The sequence below is a fragment of the Vipera ursinii genome (assembly GCF_947247035.1).
Source record: "Vipera ursinii genome assembly, chromosome: 4".
In the NCBI taxonomy this organism is placed as follows: Eukaryota; Metazoa; Chordata; class Lepidosauria; order Squamata; family Viperidae; genus Vipera; species Vipera ursinii.
The window spans coordinates 108,729,279-108,754,882 of NC_139514.1; the positions used below are offsets into that span (position 1 = coordinate 108,729,279).

Genomic DNA, 25,604 nt, shown 5'->3' on the forward strand with positions numbered 1-25,604 from the left:
ATCGCCTGGAAGTGGCCAGCACATGGCCCTACTTCGGGCAGGCTAGGGCCTGGGCAGCGTTGCGCTTCTCTTCAGATTCATGCCACCTGGCTCAGCCTCTCGGCACTGTGTGGAGAGCGCCCCGCTGCCTGCCAAAATCGGGCAGGCTGGGGGCTGGGCAGCATTGCGCAGGTAACATCGACTCTCATGCTGCTCATGGCATCCCCTCCCCCAGAGCCCACCAAGCCGGATATGTGAAGTAGGCGAGGGCCATATGCTGGCCACTTCCAGGCGATGATGCATTTCTTCATTCCTCACGAAGGATGACACTTCCCCAGCTGCGCTTCTTGCTTGTTTTTCTCCCTCCCTCATCTCAAATATTTTCCCACCACTCTTGGAAGGAAGGAAGGAAGGAAGGAAGGAAGGAAGGAAGGAAGGAAGGAAGGAGAGGGAGGGTCTGAGGGAAGTCCTGCCTTAGACCTTCCCTGCTGCCCTTTCACCATCCCCTTGCCCCCTCCTCCTGGCCTATCTTGGGGGGTCTCCGATCCTATTGCTAAGGAAGCTTTGGATACAAAGCCAGGTCTCCTCACATGGAGAGGGAGTGGGCTTCCCTCTTGACTTTGCCCTCGTACCCATCATGAGCAACCTGGCTAAGGAGAGCAAGCACAGCAGCAGCGTCCTTGAGGAGGAGGTAAGTGCAGCTGGGCACCCCCCTTGGAAAAGTGGGGCTGGGCTTAGTGCTGCGGGTGCTTGAGGGCTGGGCTGGGCATTTGACCTCCATGCCACCATCCAGCCCCGCCCCACCACCACCATGGCCTGAGAGGAACAGTGAGGCTCCTCCAGTGGACCATGCCTTGGCACTTGCCCCGGTCCTATCTCCTTCTGCCAGAGATCCTCAGATCTGTCCCACTCCTGCCCAGGCCCCCAACAGGTACCCTTGACATGAACGATGTAGAGCTGGCCATGCTCACCCAGTAGGCCACACCCACTCCAGCCACACCCACCCAGTAGGCCGTGCCCACCCTGGCCACACCCACCCGGCCCCCCAAGGGCAACTGCAATGTTGATGTGGCCCTCAATGAAATTGAATTTGACACCCCTGATTGAATTTGGTTTCCCTGATTCTCCTACAATATGTTTTGGATTCTATTTTTTCTTCCTTCCTTCCTTCCTTCCTTCCTTCCTTCCTTCCTTCCTTCCTTCCTTCCTTCCTTCCTTCCTTCCGTCCTTCCTCCCCTTCCCTTCCCTTTCCTCCCTCCCTCCCTTCCCAATTCAAATTTAAAATGCATTAGATTTCTTAATAGACCAAACACGGTCAGAGAACAAAGCTGGTGGGCACAGGTCTGAAGTTCTGAGAACATCACAAAAAACTGATGTCCTTGCTCACTGATACGGGTTTGCCATGGCTAACAAAGTTCCCACATTCCAGAAGTCCTCTGTCTAAAAGCTGGACTTAATTTTAAGACTTCTGAGAAACAGCCTAGTAGCACATATGCGGAGGCTGAATTATATCACACTTGCTAACACTACCGTTTGAAGCCCAAAGCCAAAACATAGCGTTTTAACTGGATTAAAAGAATTTCCCCATCATTATCATACTGTAATCAAACTGCCAGGTTTTCTAGTAGCACCTGGCTCTAGAAGCTGCATTTTAGATAGTTATCAGGATGAATTCAAGCACCATAAAATTACACTTAAGTAGGCATTACAGGAAAACGTCTTTCTTTCCCTTAAAAAGGTAAAGGTTCCCCCGCACATGCGTGCTAGTCGTTTCCGACTCTAGGGGCCGGTGCTCATCTCCGTTTCAAAGCCGAAGAGCCAGCGCTTGTCCGAGGACGTCTCCGTGGTCATGTGGCCGGCATGACTAGACACCAAAGGCGCACGGAACGCTGTTACCTTCCCACCGTAGTGGTCTCTATTTTTCTACTTGCATTTTTACGTGCTTTCGAACTGCTAGGTTGGCAGAAGCTGGGATGAGTAACAGTAACAGTGGCGCTCACTCTGTTACGCGGCACTAAGTTCAATAAGTTGTAACATCACTGGAGGAAATCTATGAAGCAATTTTTTTTTTTTGCTTGGGAAAAAACAAAACAAAACAACCAAAAGCAAAACATTCAACAATGCACCCTTCACTCAGGGAGGTAAGGTTTTTAGGGAAGGAAATGATAAGGGAGGATCCAAAACCGGATGATCATGATAAGGAAGTACAATCCTTTGGACTTTACCAGGCTTGGAGCCTGGACCTCAGCGCACAGGGGAATTTTGGTACAAGATGGCTCCCTTTTCTCTTCCCAGAGACTGACTCTTTGGAAGCTCCAGAGGAAAAGATCTCCCAGTAAAAGGATCTTCTCCTTTCTGCAAACTGGAACCCAGTCTCAGCTGGGGAAATCTGTGGGAGGGAGATGGAAAGGGGAAGTCAGGGACCCCCGGGATCCCCAGGAGAATCTGGACAGGGCTTGATTCCACCCCAGTTTCAGGATAAGACCTTGACAAATCTGGGGTCAGTTTTTAGATTTCTTTATTTTGTAAAATGGCCAGTCCTTTTTGAACAGGATTTGTAATCTCGACGACTTTAAGACTCATGGACGTCAAAACCCTCAAAGTTCTCCAGCTGGGGAAATTCTGGCAGTTGAAGTCCACTCGTTTTAAAATTGCTAAGGTTGGGAAACCCAGGTCTAGAAGTTAAAGATTTCTTTTTATTTTCACAAATGTAGGGCTCATTGACAATTTAATTTTTCAAAAATTTTTTTAAAAAGGATTTTGTGACGTTTATAAATGTAAGATGCAGTTGCTCAACATCTGAAAGAGTAAAATGATAAAAATAAGTTTCCAACACAAAGGATTTACAAATTTCATGATTATCTAACCTCAGCCGTCCTAGAAGGGAAATAATCCCTTTCCAAGAAGAAAAGATAGAAAGAAATGCACTCATTCTGGCAGACAGTTTCCTATCACCCATGCTCAACAGACACCAGATGGAGGAGATGGATGCCACTTAAACCAGTGTTTCTCAACCTTGGCCACCCGAAGATGGGTGGACCCCAACTCCCAGAATTCCCCAGCCAACACAGCTGGCTGGGGAATTCTGGGAGTTGAGGTCCGCCCCATCCTCAAGTGGCCAAGGTTGAGAAACACTGCACTAAGCAATCCCAAAGTATCCAACAAGGCAAATAAATAAAAGCATCAACAAGGTGTGTCCATATTGACCCAGAAGTGGGGAGGGGAAAAATACCCTCTACTCAGGCTGACGCCCTCCAATGTTTTCCCACCATTTCAGGAACCCAGGGCTTCTTCAGGACTTCCACCTCAACTTAGTGGCATCGAATTCATTATTCAATAATGCTATATTTCCACAAGTAAATTGGCTCATGAAACTATCTTCCTAGCACGATTGTAAAATCTCACTTCTGCCTCACACGGGATACCTGGAGTGTCCTTTTTGAATTCATTCCATGTGAAGCTCACCAAAGCCCTCCACAAAAGTTAAACCAAAAGGGTCCCGCGAAAAACCAGCGCAGGTTTTCCAACCTTTTTTGCCTCTTGCGCTGATTCAGACACTGTAAACTTCATTTTAAGTCCAAGCGGATAAGAAGAGGGCAATTTTTTTTTTTAAAAAAGAGAAATCCTTTAGCTGAGAATTACACACAAAACAACCCAAACACACAGCCAAAAAAAAAGTTCCTGCTGTTTTCAGGCTGAATTTCATGAAATGAACTCATTATATGCTCCGCTTCAGTCAAGCAGAGGTAAAATGGTTTTCTGTTTCCAATAGGTCGCTTGGAATGGGTACAAGACTGGAGTATGTACAGGAAAGAGAGCATTTACGCCATTTTGGGATCTGTTTACTTGTCCTCGGCACAAGAAAGGCCCAATACATGTAAGCCACAGGCTTGCACTACAGCACATCCCCCAAAAATGAAATGTTCTGTGTCAAATCTGAAAGAAAAAAAAAATAAGACAACTGTAGACAAACAAGAGCGGGGAGTTTGTTACTGGTTTCAGCTTCCCTGGACAAGCAGAGCTTTCAACAGTTTGAAAAATATATATATATGATTTGTTAGAGTGGGATAGATAGGCATTTTATTATTCAGCACTGAATCCAGTAAAGAGACGAGGGGAAAAAAGCCAGACACATCCAGCCAAATAATCAGCTTGCCATATGTCAGATTTATTTCCCATCGAACTTAATTAATTAGGATGACAGGATTGCTTATACTCTCGGGGAATTAAAAACAAAGATGTCTTTTTTTTTCTCCCCACAAAGTTAATCCTAAATTAGTTCTAATTGCAATCCTACTTGATAAGATAATGTGAGGGAGGTTCAATCTTGCTGGGTGGGAGGTGGGAGAAAAGGCTGTTGGGAGGAAAGCATATCTTACAGCTAAAAGCAGCAATTATACACCAGTTACCGAATTCACTACAGGACAGGAGTGGAAAACTTAGGGGAATCTGGACTGTGAGCTAATAATAATAATAAGTTGGAAGGGACCTTGGAGGTCATCTAGTCCAACCCCCTGCTCAGGCAGGAAATCGTATACCATGTCAGGCAAATGGCTGTCCAGTCTCTTCTTAAAAACCTCCAGTGTTGGAGCATTCACCACCTATGGAGGCAGGTTGTTCCACTGGTTAATTGTTCTAACTGTCAGGAAGTTTCTCCTTAGTTCTAGGCTGCTTCTCTCCTTGCCTAGTTTCCATCCGTTGCTTCTTGTCCTGCTTTCAGGTGCTTTGGAGAATAGCTTGACTCCCTCTTCTTTGGGGCAGCCCCTGAGATATTGGAACACTGCTATCATGTCACCCCTCGCCCTTTTCTTCGTTAAACTACACATACCCAATTCCAGCAACCGTTCCCTATATGTTTTAGCCTCCAGCCCCCTAATCATCTTGGTTGCTCTTCTCTGTACCCTTTCTAGAGTCTCGACATCTTTTTTACATCGTGGTGACCAAAACTGGATGCAGTATTCCAGGTGTGGCCTCACCAAAGCATTGTAAAGTGGTATTAGTACTTCACTTGATCTTGATTCTATCCCTCTGTTAATGCAGCCTAGCACTGTGTTGGCTTTTTTGGCAGCTGCAGCACACTGCTGGCTCATATTGAAGTGATTGTCCACTAGGACTCTGAGATCCCTCTCACAGTTACTACTATCGAGCAAGGTACCACCTATACTATACCTGTGCATTTGATTTTTCCTGCCTAAATGTAGAACCTTACTTTTTTCACCATTGAATTTCATTTTGTTAGCATCCTTGTCCCTCTTCCTTGAGGAGAAATGGGCAATATTTTGTTAGCTTGCTAGTCACTCTCTAGAGCAGAGATCTTTCTTTATCAAGAATAGTGTGAACACCCTAAGATAAAACTGAGTCGTAGTTGTAGCTTGGCATTGTGGCCAGGTCCTGGATGTGGTCCTGACCACTCACAGGCAAAGTGATGTGGGTGCAATTAAAGTCTTCACTCCTACTAAGAAGTATTGCGTGGAAGCCTGACTTGACCCAAGCTTTGATAGGCAGGGGAAGTCTAAAACGAAGACACTAAACCAGACATGTCAAACACAAGGCCCGGGGGCCGGATCCGGCCCGCGAAGTGGTTTCATGTGGCCCGCGAAGCCATCCTGGAAACAGTGAGGGAACGGCCCCCACTGCCTTGGCCCTGGTCCAGAGACCCTCCTTCTGCCAGAGACCCTCAGATCTGTCCCACTCCTGCCCAGGCCCCCATAGGCACCCTTGATGCCAACGATGTAGCACTCTACACTCAACACTCTACACTCTACACTCAATGATACGCATTCTAGCCACGCCCACCCAGTAGGCCACGCCCACCCTGGCCACGCCCACCCGGCCCCCTGAGGGCAACCGCAATGCTGATGCGGCCCTCAATGAAATTGAGTTTGACACCCCTGCACTAAACTGTCAGGAATAGCCAACACCCCAGAAGAGAGGCTCAAAATTCAGATAGACCTTGACAGATTTGAACACGGGGCTCCATCTGACAAAATGAAAGAGAAAAGTAAAGCTTTACACTTAGGCAAGAAAAAACTAAATCTACAGGTACAGATTATGTGAAACTTAGCTCAGCAGCAGTAACTGTGAGAGGGATCTTGGAGTCCTACAGGGCAATCACTTAAATATGACCCAGCAGCGTGTGGCATCCACCGGAAAAAGCCAATGCAATCTTAGGCTGCGTTAACAGAGGGATAGAATCAAGATTGTGTGAAGTATTAATACCGCTTTATAAAACTTTAGCAAGACCACTCTTACAATACAGCATCCAATTTTGGTCACCATACTATAAAAAAGATGTTGAGACTTTGGAAAAACCGCGGAAAAGAACAACAAAGATGACTAGGGGCTGGAGGCTGAAAAATTTGAAAAACAGCTGCAGGAATTGGGTAAGTCTCGTCTAGTAAAAAGAAGGACTAGAGGGGACATCCTAGCAGTGTTGCCATTTCTAAGGGGCTGCTACAAAGAAGGGTGTGTGTGTCAACCTATATTCCAAAGCACAAGAAGGCAGCACAAGAAACAATGGATGGAAACAAATCGAGGAGAGAAGCAACCTAGAACTAAGGAGAAATTTCCAGACAGTGAGAACAATTAACCATTTGAATGGCTTGCCTTCAGATATTGAGGGTGCTCCATCACTGGGGGATTTAAGAAGTGACTGGACAGCCATTTATCTGGAATGGTATAGAGTAGGGGTCCTCAGTCTCCGAGCTGGGCCATGGTCTGTTCGGAACCAGGCCACGCAAGAGGTGGTCCAATGCAAGAGGCAGGCCAGCCCGGTTCCCCTCTCCCCCCACAGCCGGGCAGCCAAGTTGCAAAGGTTGGGGACCGCTGGTCTAGGGGATTGAACTAGAGACTTCCAAGGTCCCTTTCAACTCTTGTTATTCTGTCTCTGGGCTTATCTGGTTACCCTAATGCAGGGGTAGGCAACCCTGGCTCTTTTATGACTCGTGGCCTTCAACTCCCAGAATTCCTGAGCCAGCATGGAGGAACTATGGCCCCTTCATGACTCGTGGCCTTCAACTCCCAGAATTCCTGAACCAGCATGGTTCAGCATGGAAACCTCTCCCTTTCCCCTCAGCATGGCTGGCTCAAGAATTCTGGGAGTTGAAGTCCACGAGTCATAAAAGAGCCAAGGTTGCCTACCCCTGCCCTAATGGCATATGGAAGATGATAACTCGGACTACAGGAGTCGGCGGTAAATGATGTGATTTAAAGAATGAAACGGAAGACGAATAGGCCCATCATATGTCTGTAACATTACAGAAAGGTGGAAGACAAAGCATATCTGAATGAAGGCAGATTAACGTTTGGATTGAATGAATGGAAGTAGACTGATTGAATGAAGGGGAATGAATGTTTAGGTTTAATGGTGAATAAAAATACGGTAAAAGTATGCCAGAAAATGTAAACTGGGTGGTGTGTGTTGGGGGGAGAGAGCACGGGGGGGGGGGAGGCTCAGCTAATCTCAATGTACACATGTTGTACTTTGACAATAAAGGTTTATTATTTATTATTATAAAGTGGTTTTTTTTTGTTTTTTTTTAAAAAGAAGCTACTAGGCTGTTTGGAGGCCCACAAATAAATCAGGGTGATGACCGGTAGTGTGTACTTAGAAGAGCATCTGTTTGTTTTCAATCCTTGGTTGATGCGTAAGTCTATTTATGCACACATGTTGCAAACTGAAAAGAGAGACAGATTGGACTGTTTAGGATGAAATAAAGAGCTGAGATAATTTGTGAAAGACAGGAGGTGAGGAGAGGGTGTGAGTGTGAGACAGTCCACTCTTTGTTAACGTTGAGCCTAATCTATCGTGCCCTATTATTTATAATGTACCTGCTGAAAAGTATTGTTACCTTTCTCTACATGGGGCTGCCCTTGAAGACCACCCGGAGGCTCCAACTGGTACAGAATGCAGCCGCGAGAGTTGGGTTGGGAGTCTCCCGATAGTCCCATGTTACACCTCTGCTCCGTGAGCTGCATTGGTTGCTAGTTGTCTTCCGGGTGAGATTCAAGGTACTAGTAATGGTGTTTAAAGCCCTACATGGCAGGGGTCCGGAGTACCTCAGGGAACACCTGTTGCCGGCATCAATCTCCCTGCGCCCTGTGCGTTCCCACAGAGAGGGTCTCCTCAGGGTGCCACCGATCAGAGAATGTCGATTGGTGGCCCCCAGGGGGAGATCCTTCTCTGTGGGCGCTCCGGAACTATGGAATCAGTTACCGGTTGAGCTCCGGATGGCGCCCGATCTTCGCTCCTTTCGTCGCGATCTGAAGACGTTTTTGTTTGCACAAGCCGGCCTAGCCTGATGGGGGATTGGTGGGGGTTTTATTCTTGTATTTTTATTATTGTATCTTTGGGGTTTTATAATTGTAACATATTAATTGTTTTAAAATCGGGCAATTATTTAATTTCCTTTTAATATTTGTAACTTTGTATTTTATTCTTGCCCTGTGAACCGCCCTGAGTTCTCAGGGAGAAGGGCGGTATAGAAATATTATTAAATTAAATTAAATTTAATAAAGTTTTTAAACTATGGTACCCATTTTTGGAATCAGTATTTTCTTACAATAACCAGTCATGGCAGTAACATTTAAAAACGAACTGCATCCTGAGGCTTAACCAATGTAGTTGAACCCTCCAGAGTTCCAGAGGAGAAACTGGGAATGAGAATTTGGGATGAAAAAAATAAGTTTGTGAAAAGCTCAGGCTTCCTGGCCCGGATGGGTGTGGGAAGCACGGAGAATTGCCGCAAATGCCTGAATTCTCATGGATGCAAAGAGACCTCAGAAAGAGAGAGTTTAGGAAACATCGTGCGGAAGGAACTGTATCTGATTAAAAAACACAGTCAGCCTAAACACTCTTTCTGTGGAGTAGGAACTTCTGGAAAAAAAAAAGGCTTTATGGAGAAACAGGCTCTTCCTCGGGCCCTCTAAAATCACTCCCACCGATTTATTTATTTTTGCAAGTTCTAGCAAAATCCAGAAGGTGAAGAAATGCGTTAAAGATCTCACTGGTCCTGCTCCAAACTGAAAGAGATCAGCAGAATTTTATGCACATTATTTATCTAATTTAAGCTTTAGGTTCCCATGATTCCTCCCCCAAAAGGCAGCAGGGTTAACTTTCACTGCCAACAATATTACATAAAACGAATCGGTTTCACAGACTAGACAACCCAGTGCCCAGATCTTCCTAGTAATTAGCAGAAGTCAGCATGGCTAAGTATTAGTCAGATTAAGCTTATTTTATCTGTTGATCAGCCACCTACCTTAATAGATTGTTAATGCTGCAGACAAACTACATTATGTCTTCAGCAAAGCATTTGACAAAGGGCCCTGTGACATGCTTATTAGCAAGCCCATTAAGGGTGGGCTTGTGGCATGCAAGCACCGCACACACAGCTGGCTTAAAAACGGTACTCATCAAGGGCTCCTCATTAAACCAGAAAGGGACAGCAAGGCTGCCACAAAACTCACTTATGGGCTACTTGCTCTGCAATATTTTTTTTTTAGCAATCTCTTGGATGAAGAAGCAGAAAGAAAAACGACAGCATTTAACAAGATGCCAAATCTCAATAGGACAGCTAATGCCTCAGAAGAGAGAAGGGAAAAAAACCATCCCACCAAATGAGATAAAGAGAAATAAATAGGTTGAAATGAGCAGAATGACATTTAACTTCTGGGTTAAATTGTTTGCAGTTGGCTTTGCCTCTCAATCTAACAACCACATCTTTAATTTTGACTGAGCAGGGAGATGGCTCTGGAACGGATGAATTATTGAGGTAGGTGTGGCAGAATATGGATCACAACTTCAAGTGTGGATGACAACATGCTTCCTGCACTACTGCTGAACCATCTGGAAATGTAGATTTTCACACTTGGTTAGTTTTCCACTGGTGGAGACAAGACCACAAAAGGGGAAGAAAAAAAAAGAATGCAGCAAAAAAAAAAAGGCAAATCTGACATACTTTCCATCCAGAAACACACACTCAAAAATAATTTTGCTTTTCAGTATTTATGATAGCATAGAAATATTGAAGAATAAAGGAGCAATAAATATTTCTGGCTTTTGCTGAAAATGGTCTCACAAGGATCGCACTGGGTAAATATTCTCTCTTGCTTCTCTTAATTTCTCTTATGTACCTACTCGGTCTTTTGGTTTTTCCAATCTTGCTATGCCAAAGCCACAAATCGCTAAGTCAAGATGACTTTGAAAGACAAAATGTATTCCGTAACTTAGGTTTCTTGCCTTGTGGAAGTTTTAATTCGAAGGGCTCAGATATTGAGTTCACCTGTTTAAAGTGTCAAGATAACTTGGCTTTGGATGGTTACAGGATACACCTTGATTTCAAGGGGAGGGGGTGATGGGCATATTCTCCCTCCCTTGGTTTCAGGAGAAACTGGTGTGGAAGCTGGCATGACTTTTACCTTTGCTTCAATCGTCGTTTGGCTGTTGTAGGGACATTGGCACCGTATCCGTAGGAAAACAGAACTCTTTCTGCCTCATCCTCATTCTCCACTAGAAAAATGCAAAACAGGCCATTAGAAAACCACTTCTAAGAACAGGAACACCAGCATTTCTGGATAACCTGGGAGCTGTGTAGATCAATGGACTTCATTTAAGATCAATGGAATGGCTGATCAATTTCCTTAACTTTATCTTTTTATAGGAGACTCTTGAGCAGGGGCTGAGAAAGGCAGCTAAAGAAGATCAAGTGGTCAAAGCAGTAAAAAGAAGTTAGTTAAAGCAGGAAGAACAAGTACAAGCTTGAATCAAATTTTACCATTGGCAGCCTATTAATTGCTAATCAATGGGAAGTCACGGCCATATGACCGATGGTTCTCTCTTTATCTCTTAATTATTTCCTTGAGGCATTTTTATAAGCCATCCACCCATCCGTCCTTTATGGATTTCAGGATGGCTTAGAACAGTGATGGCGAACCTTCTAGTGCTCAAACCGCAAACCAAAACCCACTTATTTATCACAAAGTGCCAGGGCCACATCAGCATTGTGGTGCCCTTGGGGGGAGGGCGTGTCCCATTGGATGGGCGTGGCTGCAGGGGTCACATCAGACTGAGTGGGCTTGGCTGGGGTGGATGTGGCCACCTTGATGTTGCTCGTGCGGGGGGGGGGGAATGCCTGTGGAGGCTGGACAGGATTGGGGAAGATCCAGGGGGTTTCTGGTGGGTGGGACGGTGGGCAGGAGGCTTGTCCTGTGGGGAGAGGCAGGGGGTAGGGCAGGGATGCCACTGCTGCAGAGCAAGGTGAGGCAGGGGCAGCTGCTGCCTGACGCCGTCAGCCCCTGCGCACAGAGGCCAGCGAGCGCATGGGGGCATGCTCTACCACCTCTATTCGAGCTTGCAAGCCAGCTGCTTCGCCTCCGTTTTGCTGGGTGGGGCTGCTGCTCTGGGTGCCAGCGGCGGCCTAATGGACCTGTGCGAGCTAGCAGAGGCGGCAGCAGGTGTGCCCACAGAGAGGGCTCTGAGTGCCGCCTCTGGCACGCGTGCCACAGGTTCGCCATCACTGGCTTAGAATAAGCGAGAAAAAGCACACAATCTCCCATTTCCTTTCACACCCACTCCACTTGACCTAGTTCACCTTCCTTAGCAATCCTTCGAACTACGATTCCAACTTGGCTTTGGTGCGAACAACTGACACACTGAAGAGTCACGCAAGGATTTTCATGCCAGGGAAAAGAAAAGAAAAAAAAAGTTGTGCCCTCTTCCTCTTCCCTTATTTACTTAGGAACCCACACGCGCCCATGGAGACAGACGCACATACACACTCCTAAGCACAGGCATGTTATGTGACCCAGAGGGCTAGACCGGGCTGGGAAAGGATCTCATTCTCTTTGTTCTTCCAGGATGGAGAGGTGGTTTAGGTGCCATGCAGGTCTCCAATTATTTCTCCTTTGGCAGCAGCTTCTTTCTTTGAAATAGCTTCCTGAAGAGGATTCTGCAACTAGCAAAGTGTGTTCCTCAAAGGCAGCGAGCATGTGAGAAATCTGGCTCCCCCCCACACCCCATATATTTATTTATTATATTTACTGATGGCCCATTTTAGCACAGGGTAACTCCGAGAGGCTATACAACAGAGTTAGGAAGAACCTTTGTGGTTTTCTAGTCCAACCCTCTGGTCAAGCAGGCGAGCCGATACATTTTCAGACAAGTGGCTATCCTGTCCCTTCTTAATAAAACTCCAGTGATGGAGCACCCACAATTTCTGAAGGCAAGCGGTTCCACTGGTTTGATTGCTGTCACTACTAGGAAATCTCTCCTTAGTTCTAGGTTGCTTCTCTCCTTGATTAGTTTCCATTTGTTGCTTCTTGTGTGTGTGAGAAAGAGAGAGAAAGAGAATGACAGAGGGAGAGTAAGTGAGAAGGAGAGAGAGAGAGAGAGAGAGAGAGAGAGAGAGAGAGAGAGAGAGAGAGCGCTAGGTTGCTTCCCTTTGAAAAGATTTGTGTGTGTGTGAAAGAGAGAGAGAGAGGAAGGGAGAGATGCAGGTTGCTTCCCTTTGAAAAGGGGTGTGTGTGTGTGTGTGCGTGTGAGAGAGAGAGAGAGGGGGGGGGTTAGAAAAAGAGCAACCTAGCACCATTTTGCCCTGGGAGTGAGTGTTCTTCTTTTTCCTGGCAGCCTGTGCAAGAGCATAATTATACATAGTAAAGAGGATAATCATCACAAGTACAAAACGTACAGGACAAAATATCTTTTTGGCAGCAGTCGCTTTGATTTGAAAGCATGCATAGAAAAATGGGACCTGGGTAGAAGAGCAGAAATGCAGCTGATTCTGATAAGCTTTCTGATAAATAATAAAAAAAAAGCCAACAGCCTGAATATTGAACACATTTACATTTATATCACTTAGGAAAGTTTTTGAAACTCACAAGGTTATTCTTCTCACACACTCAAGAGTAATCCAGTGTGTGCTTTAAGAATGAGAGAAGAAGAGATGACTGCTTCGGCGGAGAGTGTCGGAAGTAAGCAAGAAATGCTGAAGCAATCAGAATCGAGCTGGAAGGGACCTTGGAGGTCTTCTAGTCCAGCCTCCTGCTCCAGCTGGAGACCCTATATACCAATTACAAACAAATGGATCTCCTGTCTCTTCTTGAAAACCTCCAGTGACGGAGCACCCAGGATGTCTGAAAGCAAGCCGTTTCCACTCTTTGATTGTTCTCCCTGTCAGGAAATTCCTCCTTGATTCCAGGTTGCTTCTCTCCTTGATTAGTTTCCATCCATTGTTTCTTATCTTGTCAATTAAGGAATCTCTTGCTACTGGACCGTATTCAAACTATTGCCCAAGGAGTTGAATTAGTTGCCCCGTTTTATATAAACGTGGGCGGAGCCTGATGAAGTCACTTTCCCTAAAGCTGACAGTTCAAGTCATAAGTTTTGTCAGGACTTTAGTTTAGGTCCTTTAATGTCCAACTACTTTGCTCTAGTCCAGCCATCTCAGAACCTTTTTCAGCAGCGGAGAGGAGGGGATAATTCCATGCACGCACCCACTGCTTACACCAGGGGTCTTCAAACTTGGCCCTTTTATGACTTGTGGACTTCAACTCCCAGAATTCCTCAGCCAGCATGCCTGGCTGAGGAATTCTGGGAGTTGAAGTCCACAAGTCATAAAAGGGCCAAGTTTGAAGACCCCTGACTTACACAAACGGAGCTTCACATACGCATGCCTGGCTGAGGAATTCTGGGAGTTGAAGTCCACAAGTCATAAAAGGGCCAAGTTTGAAGACCCCTGACTTACACAAACGGAGCTTCACATACGCATTAGCCCCCACACACACACACACTTGCATGGCCCGGTTCCCAATGGGTCATGGCCCAGGACCGGGACCCCCGAACGGGGATTGGAGACCCCCGCTCTAGTCATCAAGATACCTAGGTTTTCAGAAGGCTTGTTCGGACTGAAAAAAAATTTCGCTGCTGGTTTGAAATCTAAGCAATGGGAAGAGTCAACTCCTGGCTCAGTACCAGCTTTGCCTGCAGGAGGTCCCAAGTTCAGTTCGAGAGATCTTTACTTGAAGCCTCCCAAAATTGCTGCTGCCTGTCTGAAGGCCCAGGTCAGGGAGGTAACAAAGTTGGAAGGGACCTTGGAGGTCATCTAGTTCAACCCCTTGCTCTCACAGGGGACCTATGCTATTTCTGACAGACAGCTGTCCAGTCCCTTCTTAAAAGCCTCCAGTGTTGGTGCAGCCACAATTTCCAAAGGAAATTTGTTCCACTAGCTCAGGGGTCGGCAACCTTGGCTCTTTTATGACTCGTGGATTTCAACTCCCAGAATTCCTCAGCCAGCCATGCTGAGGGAATAGGGAGAGGTTTCCATGCTGAGTTATGCTGGCTCAGGAATTCTGGGAGTTGAAGTCCACAAGTCATAAAAGAGCCGAGGTTGCCTACCCCTGGCCTAGGCCTAGGCCGCTTTATGACTCGTGGACTTCAACTCCCAGAATTCCTGACCCAGCCACGCTGAGGGGAAAGGGAGAGGTTTCCATGCTGAGTTATGCTGGCTCAGGAATTCTGGGAGTTGAAGTCCACGAGTCATAAAGGGCCAAGGTTGCCTACCCCTGCACTAGCTAATTGTTCTCACCGTCAGGAAATTTCTCCTTAGTTCTAGGTTGCTTCTCTCCTTGATTATTAGTTGCCATCCACTGCTTCTTGTCCAGCTTTCTGACCTCCAAGACGCCTCTTGAGTTCACCAGAAGTGGGTGCGGGCTGCACATTTGACGCCCTTTTGTGGCTCAGAAGAGCTGGGAGACATCTCCAGGGCAGATTCCCAAAGCTTCCCTCGAATCCTTGCACAGCCTCAATACAACGATCATAGGTCAGCTCTAATCACGGCAAGGTAATCTGACGGGCACCCAGGTGGATGCCGGGATCCCAAGGCTTCTCGGATTTTGAACGCATAGCTGAAAGCTAAAGCTGCCCCCTCTGCCATGTGTTACAACATGTGCAGCCAAAACTGTATGTTTCTTACTTGCCTTGATGTATCTTATCGTGATTAGCCCTTTGCCGATGACCCCAAAGGAAAAGGCAGCAATTTCAAAAGGTTTCCTGAAAAGCCACTTCCGTGGCCCAAACTAAATGCTTGAGAGTGTAAGAGAGCCTCTCAAAACAGGGAAATCGACGAGGCATGTCAATTTTAGGGTTATCTCTTTGGTTACTATGCAGATAGCACGTGAACCTCCCCGTTAGCTGCCTGCAGAAATGAGACGAGAAGAATTACAAGTATGCAATCTGAATTTTTACATTCCACGAATACCCTTTCTGTGATGTGTTTATTGGTAACTGAATAATCTCCGTGGATGATCAGGAAGAATATACCATGCAGATGCTAAAATGCTAATAGGAAAGAGGCATCAATCGCCGCAGCAGGTCAATTGTGGCTTGCAGTTCACCTATTTCAGGGCACGATCAGAAGCAGGTCAGTTGAGTGAGACTTGTTCCATTTCCCCAGTTCTGCCGGCCCGGATGAGAAATCTGTGGAGCTTTAAGTAACACGCAACGCTCTACATACAAATAATGAAAGAAGGCAAGCTGAAGCCTTCCAGTTGGCAAACATCGCCTCTGGTACTTATCAGAAGCACGGTTAAGCGATTAGGGAGGATCCTATTCCAGGTCCAGTTGGTTGGAATCATTTGGAAGCTCAGTAGAGAAGTAGCTCTCAAATTCCGATGGCCTGCGAGCAGAATCCAAAACTGGGGATCTTTCAAAACTACCTGGTCAACAAGCCACAATCAAAACCGGAGTGGCAACGGACCACAGTCCACAAGTCTGCTCATGGGAGTTTCACTACAAGCTCTTGGATCTGACCCTGGACAAACGAAAGCAGATTTGGGCTTGCCAACACCATTATTCTGAAGGACCCAGGTAGTCATCCCTGGGTGTCCATATCCTTTGGGGTGCCTTTCTGACGTGCCCTTAACTCCCACCCCTTTTCCCAGGATCTCCTCTGCAAAATCTTACTCACGAAAGATGAATGACATTCACATCAATGGCCATATCCAAAGGAGGAGGAGGAGGAGGAGGAAGAGGAGGAGGAGGAGGAGGAGAAACCATATCACAGTATATCTAAACTTTGAAATAACGAAAGAGGATCATTTAATTTTAGGTTGCTAACAAAAATATCTGCAGACAAACAACCAAACCAAACCCGGAGAGCACCGAGGATTAAATGAATGAAATATGTACTTTTCTCTAATCCTCATGGTATCCATTATAACCTGCTTTGAGTTTAGGGAATTCATTTGAAAACATCCATCCATCCATTCACCCACCCATCCACCCTTATAGCAATCTCTTGCTGCTATTTTAGAACAAACGGAGAGTTCAGAATAAATGAATGGAATCTCCCAAGTTCTGATAAGTCTATCCACCAGACAAAAGGAGAGAAGCAACGTTGGTGCCCAGACTCAAAGCAATCACTCCCCACAAAATATATATTTTTTCCATCCTATTTATTTAGGGTTGTATGTATAGGAGAGGAATTCCATGCGTAACACACACAAATATGCACACATACCCCAGCCTAAGAAGGGCTGGTACTACTCTCAGCAATAGGCAATTCTGTTACTGACAGAGAAAATCCTTTAGTTAAAATTTACTGCCATCAGGGACAGTACTGTAGAATTCAAAACTTCTCTTTCTTTCTTTCTTTCTTTCTTTCTTTCTTTCTTTCTTTCTTTCTCTTTCCTTTCTCTCTTTCTCTCTTCTTTTCTTTCTTTCTTTCTTTCTTTTCTTTCTTTTTCTTTCTTTCTTTCCTCTTTCTTTCTTTCTTTCCTCTTTTTTTCTTTTCTTTCTTTTTCTTTCCTTTCTCTCTTTCTCTTATTTTCTTCTTTCTTTCTTTCTTTCTTTCTTTCTTTCTTTCTTTCTTTCTTTCTTTCTTTCTTCTTTCTTTCTTTTTCTTTCTTTCTTTCTTTCTTTCTTTCTTTCTTTTTCTTTCTTTCTTTCTTTCTTTCTTTCTCATTCATTCATTCATTCATTCATTCATTCTTTCTCCAACAACTTTCACAGTAAACTTTCCCAAAGATGTCAGAAAAATAAGAAATTGAAAAAGAGAGGAAGATCTGACATGCCTGGGGAATCAGGATTTTTTTTTTTAAAAAAGTGTGTGTGTGTGTGTGTGTGTGAGAGAGAGAGAGAGAGAGAGAGAGGAAGGGAGGGAGGGAGAGAGAGAGAGGAATCACAGTAATTTTAGGAGATATTCAAAAGGCGATAGATATGCAAGCTGGTAATTAAGTTGTAATAAAATACATTTTTATGCTAATTCATTGTATACTGCTGCATGCTGGATGGGTATTCAACATTCCTGGATTTATAACGATACAAATCTCATTAACGGCTGTTAGATTGTAAATATATTCCAAGACGGATTCATAAAGGCTAATTTAGGAGGACTTACGCTCTGCCGTTTGCATTATTATCTCATCGAGTTCTTTTTCGAGTTTTTCGTATGTGTCAAGCCTTGCCTGGTACTCAGAATTTTGTGCCTGAAGTTCTGATATCCTTTTCTCACTCAGTCCTTGAAGACTATAAAATTCTTTGGTTAATACCTAAGAAATTTTTTTTTAAAAAAAGAAAGTTAGTTAAGAGAGCAATAAATCACTGAGGGAATAAATAAATGCACGGGCAATTCAAATGTTTGCAAGCTTAGGTCAAGTCCCTTTTAACTTTAAGCTTGGATTAAGTCTCTCGGGGCTGTGTTAAAAAGCACCATTAGGTCTGAATGTCAGCTCTCTGGGAACACTTTTTCCCCCCTATCACTCCCTCCCTCTCTCCAATTATTTCTTAGGGCTACAAAAGTAAAATTTGACAGAAATAGGAAAAGGATTGCCCTCGGTATGGGTGCTGGCTCCAAATGAGCCATGAAAACTATCTTACAAAGATCCAGGTAGGCAAAGAGGGAAAAGATTTGACCCAGAAAGATGAAATGGCTTTACGAGCTGAATTAGCCCCCAAAATGGAGAAATGGAGAGAGATGTAAACAGTCCTAAAGAGGCCTGTTTAACAATGCCAGGGGAAAGTGAAATTTAATAAGAGGGATGAAATATGGTATTTGGCGTTCAAATGAAGCACAATTAAGCCCCAACAATTCTCTTGATAAGCGAGAGACAGTTGTTACCTGAATGGTTTCCCATTTTACGACTTTCCTTGCCACCGCTGTTAAGTGAATCACTGCAGTTGTCAAGTTAGTAGCACACGGTTTGTTAAGTGAAGCTGGCAACCGATTCCTACTTAGGATGGTTGGCGGTGTCCCCGGGGTCGTGGGCGATCCCCCTTTTGCGACCTTCTGGCAAGCTAAGTCAATGGGGCAAGCCAGAGTCACTTAGCAACCGTGTGACTAACCCAGGGGTCGGCAACCTGAAAAAGGAAAAGAGCCATTGGGAACCGGTTCCATCACACATAAAAAAAAGTGGGAGCCGCGTGCGTGTGTCCATGCACGTGCATGCGCAAAAAATGTTTTGCGCATGCGCAAAACGGGTTTTTCTTGCGCATGCGCAGATGCGTGCGATCACCATTTTTTTAATGTGTGATGGAACCGGTTCCCGGCTGCGCGACGGCGACGGCCCGTTTGCAGAGCTACCGCCTTCGGCAGCCTGCAAACGTGCCGCGACAGCTTTCCCAAAGAGCGGCGCCACTGCCCGTTCGCGTGGAGGTCCGCGCGCACCTCCGCTCGTTCGGAGAGGTGCACGCGCACCTCTCGGAATGGGCAGCGGCGCCGCTTGTTGGGAAAGCTGCTGCGGCCTGTTTGCAGAGGTGCCGCTTTCGGCAGCCTGCAAACGTGCCGCGGCAGCTTTCCCAACAAGCGGTGCCGCTGCCCGTTCGCGCGGAGGTGCGCCCGCACCTCTCCAAAGGTTTGGGGAGGTGCGTGCGCACCTCCGCCCATTCGGAGAGGTGCGCATGCACCTCTCCAAACGGGCGGTGCCAATCTCCATTTGGAGAGGTGCGCGTGCACCAGGCGGCTGGGAGCCGCAGGAGACGGCTGAAAGAGTTGCATGCGGCTCCGGAGCTGCGGGTTGCCGACCCGTGGACTAACCGAACAAAACTACAGCGATTTCACTTAACGGCTGTGGCAAGAAAGGGCATAAAATGAAGCAAAACTCGTTTTGAAAAAAAGGTCTCGGTAAGCAACAGAACTGTTGAGCTCAAACTTGTGTTTGTTCAGTCGAGGGCTACCTGTGATTGCTCTTTAGCAACACCTGATTTGGGAATCTTCTCCCCTAGGTGCCAGAAGAAAAAGGACCTCTTTGGTCCCATCTACCTAATCTCATTATCCAGGGACCTGGGCGAGAGTCCACCAGAGCTACTTTTTTTCCCTTTTTCTTTACATACTTCTAGTTTCCGCTGATACTTTTCGCACTCCAGCTGACACTGCGAGAGGTTCCTGGAGGTCTCTTCTTGGATTAGCTGCCCTCGTTCGCTCTCAAAAGATTTGAGTTTACTCTGGTGGAGAAGTTCGGTCACTTTGTTCTCGGTGCTGAGCTGCAGCTGCCGGTATCTAAAAGCCAAAGCAAAGCAAAAATGTGCCCACGGCAAAACCAAATCCAAAAGGCCACTGAGCCGTTTCTTCCCTGCTGTTACGTCATCTTGGGCGTGGAGAGGGTGGCAACAGTCAACAGACCCACTTATGCTTCCAAATACAGCCATCAAGGAGCTTGGGGGCTCGTGGGGTTAGGATGCTGGGTTGGAGTTTAGCAAGCCCAGCGTTTGAGACCCGGGTGCTGCCTTGGGTTGGGGTTGAGCTCCCGTCCTTCGCTCCAGCTGGGGACATGGCTGGGCGTCCCCCACGCAACAGTGATGTCGCTGGCTAAGCCTTTCAACCCAGAAGAGCCTCGTTGCTTCTAACGTAAGTGCTACGCTGTAAAGGTTTCTGAATATTTCTGAATAAAGTTGCAAATGACCGGTTCCTTGCTGAAGGGCTATAGAATAAGACATCATGAGCATCATTCTCATCAGACAAGCAGAGAACAATGCATTATGCTTCTTCTAAGAGAGAAAAGAATATATACCTCTATCTAGGTAAAGGTAAAGGTTCCCCCGCACATGCGTGCTAGTTGTTTCTGACTCTAGGGGCCGGTGCTCATCTCCATTTCAAAGCCGAAGAGCCAGCGCTTGTCCGAGGACGTCTCCGTGGTCATGTGGCCGGCATGACTAGACACCAAAGGCGCACAGAACGCTGTTACCTTCCCACCGTAGTGGTCCCTATTTTTCTACTTGCATTTTTACGTGCTTTCGAACTGCTAGGTTGGCAGAAGCTGGGACGAGTAACAGCCGCTCACTCTGTTACGCGGCACTCGGGATTCGACCCGCCAAACTGCCGACCTTCTGATCAACAAGCTCAGCGTCCTAACCCACTGAGCCACCGCATCCCTTATACCTCTATCTACTGTATTTTTATCTGTAAAGGTAGTCCTTTTTACACACACACATACACACACACACCTTCCCAGCAACCAGATGAGATCCAACGCTTAATGTTTGTTATTTTCTTTTAAGCAGTATTTCTGCCGGTCAAAACAGTGATAGTGATTAAAGTTCTTGCTAAATATTCGGTTTGCTTTCTGTCTGATAATGAAGCAGATGCTGTATTCTGCATTTGGCTTTAGTGAACTCTCTCTCTCTCTCTCTTGAGCTATGTAAGGCTTACAGCTCTGTTTAAAGTTGTTTATCCCGAAGGAGATTTTCCCCTCTGCTCTGTAGCAATATTTTATTCACGGCAATCACTGTTACCTTTTAAAAAAACCACCTCCTTTCTGATGCATTCTATTGAATTTACCAACCAATAGTTAAAATCGAAAGAGTAAACAAAGTAGAAACTAACTCATTTCCATCACAACGGCAACAGAGAAATGTAATTCAAAATCTTATTAATAGAGTCATACCGAAAGGAACGCAAATAATTTAGAATGTGCAAAACTGCAGCCATGAACTAAAAGAATAATGTGGTCTATTAAAATATAAATAGAACATGTGTTAAAATCAGTAAAAAAAAAATTATTCGTTGTTAGCCTTTGGCAGGAGCAGAACATATGTGTGTCATCTTTTTCTTAAGAAATATCTTGTTTTCTGGAGCACAAGTAGATGGGGGCTGAAAATGGGCCAAATGTGATTTCCTTGGAGCAGGGTTGTTGCTGGCTAAAGGAATGGATTAGTGCGTTAGGATACAAATGTGGCATTTTTAACTTATTTCCACAGCTGACCCAGGACTGGATAGAGGTGCAAAAGGAAGATCAGTTGTCAAGATGAAAGATCCAGGGTATTAGAAACTTATAAGCTAAACATTAAATAGCAAGGTTAATAAGCAAGCTTCTCTCTAAAATGTAATAATAGCAGGTTTCTTGCTAAAATGTAATATTCCGACGTACAGGCAATCCTTGACATATGGCCATAATTGAGCCCAAAATTTAACAACCTTTTTTGTGTTTTGCTTATAGGGGAGGCGAAACTGAGACAAATGTCTTGGGGAAAAGGAAAAGGAATAAATAGCAACTAAATGACTTCCCTACCTGGTGATTACCTACAGGTAGTCCTCGACTTACAACGGTTTGTTTAGTGACTGTTCAAAGTTACAACACCGCCGAAAGAAGCGACTTATGACTGTTTTTTCACACTTACGACCGTTGCAGCATCCCCAGGGTCACTGATCAAAATTCAGAGGCTGGGCAACTGACTCACATTTATGACGGGTTTGCGGTGTCCCAGGGTCATGTGAGTCCCCTTTTGCAACCTGATGAGAAAACTCCATGGGGAAGCCAGATTCACTTAACAACCGCGTGACTAACTTAACAACTTGCAGGGATTCACTTAGCAACTGTGGCAAGAAGAGTCATAAACTGGGGCAAAACCAGTGGTAGGATTCAGCCGGTTCACACCACTTCGGCAGAACCGGTAGCTAATTTTTTTGTTGCCCAGGCCCAGGACGGACTTCCAGAAGCGGCATCCACACAGAGAACCGGTTGATCCCATATTTGAATCCCACCATTGGGCAAAAAGTCACTTAACAAATGGCTCATTTAGCAACAGAAATTTTGGGTTTACTTCTGGTCGTTAAGCCGAGGACTACCTGTATAACAACATGGCGAACATCACCATCACTTTTCCGTTCTTCTCGTTCCAGGACAACATCGACCACAACTTAGAGGAAACAATTCACATCTGTTGCTGAATATAAAATTTACACGGTGGTCTGTCGGGCTTATCACATATGGGAAAAGCCGCACGCACAGGCTTGCCCAAACGAAGAAAACTGAATTTCTCTTGCCCAAATTCAGCACCCTTTATCATCATTTCCCCTGTAACAGCCTTTTGTGAGCTTTGGCTGGGAAACTAATGGCCGAAGGAAGGCAATTTTTTTTTATTTTTCGGCTGGGCTGAAGATATCTCCTGCGCTCAGCAATTCTACTAGAGCGCTGCAGGAATCCCAAATATGCATTTCAAGAAATTCAGTTTGGCTCTCCCATTATTCTAAACAATGGAATGCAACAGTGAGCAATAAAATGGATGAGGATATCTCAGCAATTAGTCATTTATTAAGACCAAACCAAATAAAACACCAGTGCTACTTTACAGAGCTTTCAAGTGAATATATAACTTCGCATACATTTATGGGTTTCATAACCTATATTTAAGCATTATGGTTTGTTGCATTTCAGAGGCTGTGCATAGAAATGGGTGCTGTTGTTGTTGTTGTTTTAAAAACAACCACACCCACTTTTTCAAAGGCTTTATAACTATTTAGGCAAAAGCCTTCATGATCTTCATCTTCCCCCTATAGGAGTCCAATTTGGTATATCATATATTCCTTCCATTAAAAGACATTTAAGGTGTCCTTGTGTAAGCTTTCACTTTCTCTCTGATGCCTCGGCCCATAACTCACTTCAGTCTCAAAAGAATAATGGGTGGCTGGCATGGCTGATCAACATCCAAACTATGTTTATATCTATGCCTAAGACTTGGAAAGGCTCCATCCCATTTCAAGTGCAGCTGCCTAGAATTTGCCTTTTCGTCCTCGTTCAAGGGATGTCGGGTATCACGACACAGAACCGCCATTCAAGGAATGCAAATTAAAATTAAATTCAATCCGAGAGCCGTTTGGTCCCTCAGTTAAAGCACCAACCTAGAAACCATGAGTATGGGCTGGTCAGTCTCTCTCAGGCCGATCCAGCTATTGTGGGGAAAACTGAAAGAGGAAGGAGTACTAAGGTATGTTTTCTGCCTTGAGTCATTTATTTAAATAAATAAGATGGGATTAAAAAAAACAAATAAAAAAAATCTAAAAACCCTGAGGAACTTCTTACGTGAACCTTGGTAACTCTGGCCTTTCCTCAATTCTGTTAATGTATTTGAGTAAGAATCCTTGATTTCACCTGACAAGAAGGTGGTGGGAGATGGTCAAGTACCTATGTCATAGGCTGGGGTTCAAGCGGAAAGAGCAACCAAATGCCCTGATCATCAAAATGCCTCCCATCCACTGTTCCTCCCTCTCAGATGTCCATTACAGAATGTGTTCACAGATGAAGACAGGGAAGGAAGGAAGGAAGGAAGGAAGGAAGGAAGGAAGGAAGGAAGGAAGGAAGGAAGGAAGGAAGGAAGGAAGGTCAATATGGTCCACCTAAAGAAAGAAGGCGATCAAACCGGACAGTCCTAGAGGAGATCAACCCTGACTGCTCTTTAGAAGGCCAGATCCTGAAGCTGAAACTCAAATCCTTTGGCCACCTAATGAGAAGGAAGGACTCACTGGAGAAGAGCCTAATGCTGGGAAAGGTTGAGGGCAAGAGAAGAAGGGGACAACAGAGAATGAGGTGGCTGGGTGGAGTCACAGAAGCAGTAGGCGTGGTCTTAAATGGACTCCAGAAGATGGTAGAGGACAGGAAGGTCTGGAGGAACATTGTCCATGGGGTCGCGATGGGTCGGACATGACTTCGCAGCTAACAACAACAAAGAAATAAGATGCCGCAGGGTCTGAATTGTTCACTTCGTAGTGTGGATAAAGTAAAAAAAAAAAAGAATGATTCCACATTTATCTTTTCCTGGAATCTACACCTTCTCACAGTATCAGAGACCTTAGCCAGGTCAGAAGGAGCAGGGAAAACTAAAAGAGCTGAGGGCTTCATAAAAAGTGACATAGCAGACAGGCTCCCCCTACTGAAGACAACTTGGGTTGCAAACTATGGCTGGTCAGGAAGCTGGTCTAAAGTATGTAAGTTCTTGCCTATTCCAGAGAAGATGCGGAATACTTGGGTACATTCAATACGATAGCTATGAAAAACAGACTGTAAGCTTTCCAGCGTGTAGCAAACTTCTAATTTACAAAGAAAAAATATATATACAAGTTACAGCTATCCTTATAATTTAAAACAGTTAATCATTGTTGACGAAAGTCTGAGCAGAAGAACTGTTCAGGTTTGGTCATCAAAGTCCCATCTTTTATAGTCTTTATCTGACAAAAAAAATTCAATTGTTGCTGAGACTTTGAATTCAGGGCTGGACAAGCGGTTACTCAACAGAATGACACTGCTGGACACCCCACATTCTTCTGCAATGTGGTTCCACCTGAACATGGTCCAGGAATGATCTAGCAATCTTCTCATCTGCAAAATTCTGGCTCAAATCTTAGAATAGAATAGAGCTGGAAGGGAACTTCAAGGTCTTCTAGTCCAGCCCCCTGCTCAAACAGGAGGACCTATACCATCTCAGACAGGTGATTGTCCAGTCTCTTTTTAAAAACTTCCAGCAATGGAGCGCCCACAATTTCTGGGGGTAAGCTGTTCCACTGGTTGATTGTTCTCACTGTCAGAAAGTTTCTCCTTAATTCCAGGTTGCTTCTCTCCTTGATCAGTTTCCAACCATTGTTTCTCGTCCTGCCCTCTGGTGCTTTGGTGAACAACCTGGCCCCCTCTGCCTCGTGGCAGCCCCTCAGATACTGGAACACTGCTATCATGTCTCCCCTATTTCTTCTTTTCTTTAGACTAGCCAAACCCAAGTCCCGTAGCTGTTCTTCGTATGTTTTATATGCGTGTTTTGCATGCATGTCTTTCATGCACCAAATCTCTTGTGGCTTTTCTACTGGAGTTACTTCTTCATCAAAGGCCCTGCTCAATGATGAGATCAAGACCAACTTTTGGTAGCGTTGTAGCAACGTAACCTGGCTTAGGAACTGAAAGTGAGCTGGGAAGATAGTGAGAAGACAAACAAATCAGCCAGCCTAAACTACTCACATAACTTGTATCTAAGAGATGCTCCTTTGCTGTTCCAGTAAATAGGAATCTGATTCAGCTCTGAAATATTACTGAATCCCAGTAAAGATTGAACCATATGCAAGTGGTAGCTGTGATTTATTCCTGTAATGAGTGGATAGAAAACTTAATGAACTTCCGATGTCTGGACCACAATTCCCTTAACGGAGTATATGGAATGCTTCAAATGTCTAGAGGTCACTGTGTGGCCTAGTTTTGCTCATAGTTTTGAGATCTTGGGTACTGATAATATCTGAAGCGTGGTAAGAGCAAAGCGAATGCTAGAGGCCTGAAGGTTATTTAGAAAATAGAAGTAAAATAGAAAGAGGTTTTTGTAGAAAATCCATTGAACTCGCATGAACTGAGTATCAATAATCAGAAGTCATGTTCATTGGCAA

General features: G+C 45.1%; 2 protein-coding genes across 3 annotated transcripts in view; one reads left to right on the plus strand and one right to left on the minus strand.

The window, feature by feature from the left end:
- Positions 1-25,604, plus strand: part of DACH1 (dachshund family transcription factor 1) — an 806,874-nt gene that overhangs the window by 57,485 nt on the left and 723,785 nt on the right. The window lies entirely within an intron of this gene.
- PIBF1 (progesterone immunomodulatory binding factor 1) overlaps positions 1-25,604 on the minus strand; it is an 89,220-nt gene that overhangs the window by 18,663 nt on the left and 44,953 nt on the right. For both annotated transcript variants that reach the window (XM_083362321.1, XM_083362320.1), the window contains exons 11-13: positions 19,304-19,469; positions 17,373-17,523; positions 10,399-10,489 (exon numbers count right to left, since the gene is read on the minus strand). In XM_083362321.1, coding sequence (XP_083218447.1) covers positions 10,399-10,489; positions 17,373-17,523; positions 19,304-19,469 — 408 coding nt within the window. The remainder of the gene's footprint in view (positions 1-10,398; positions 10,490-17,372; positions 17,524-19,303; positions 19,470-25,604) is intronic.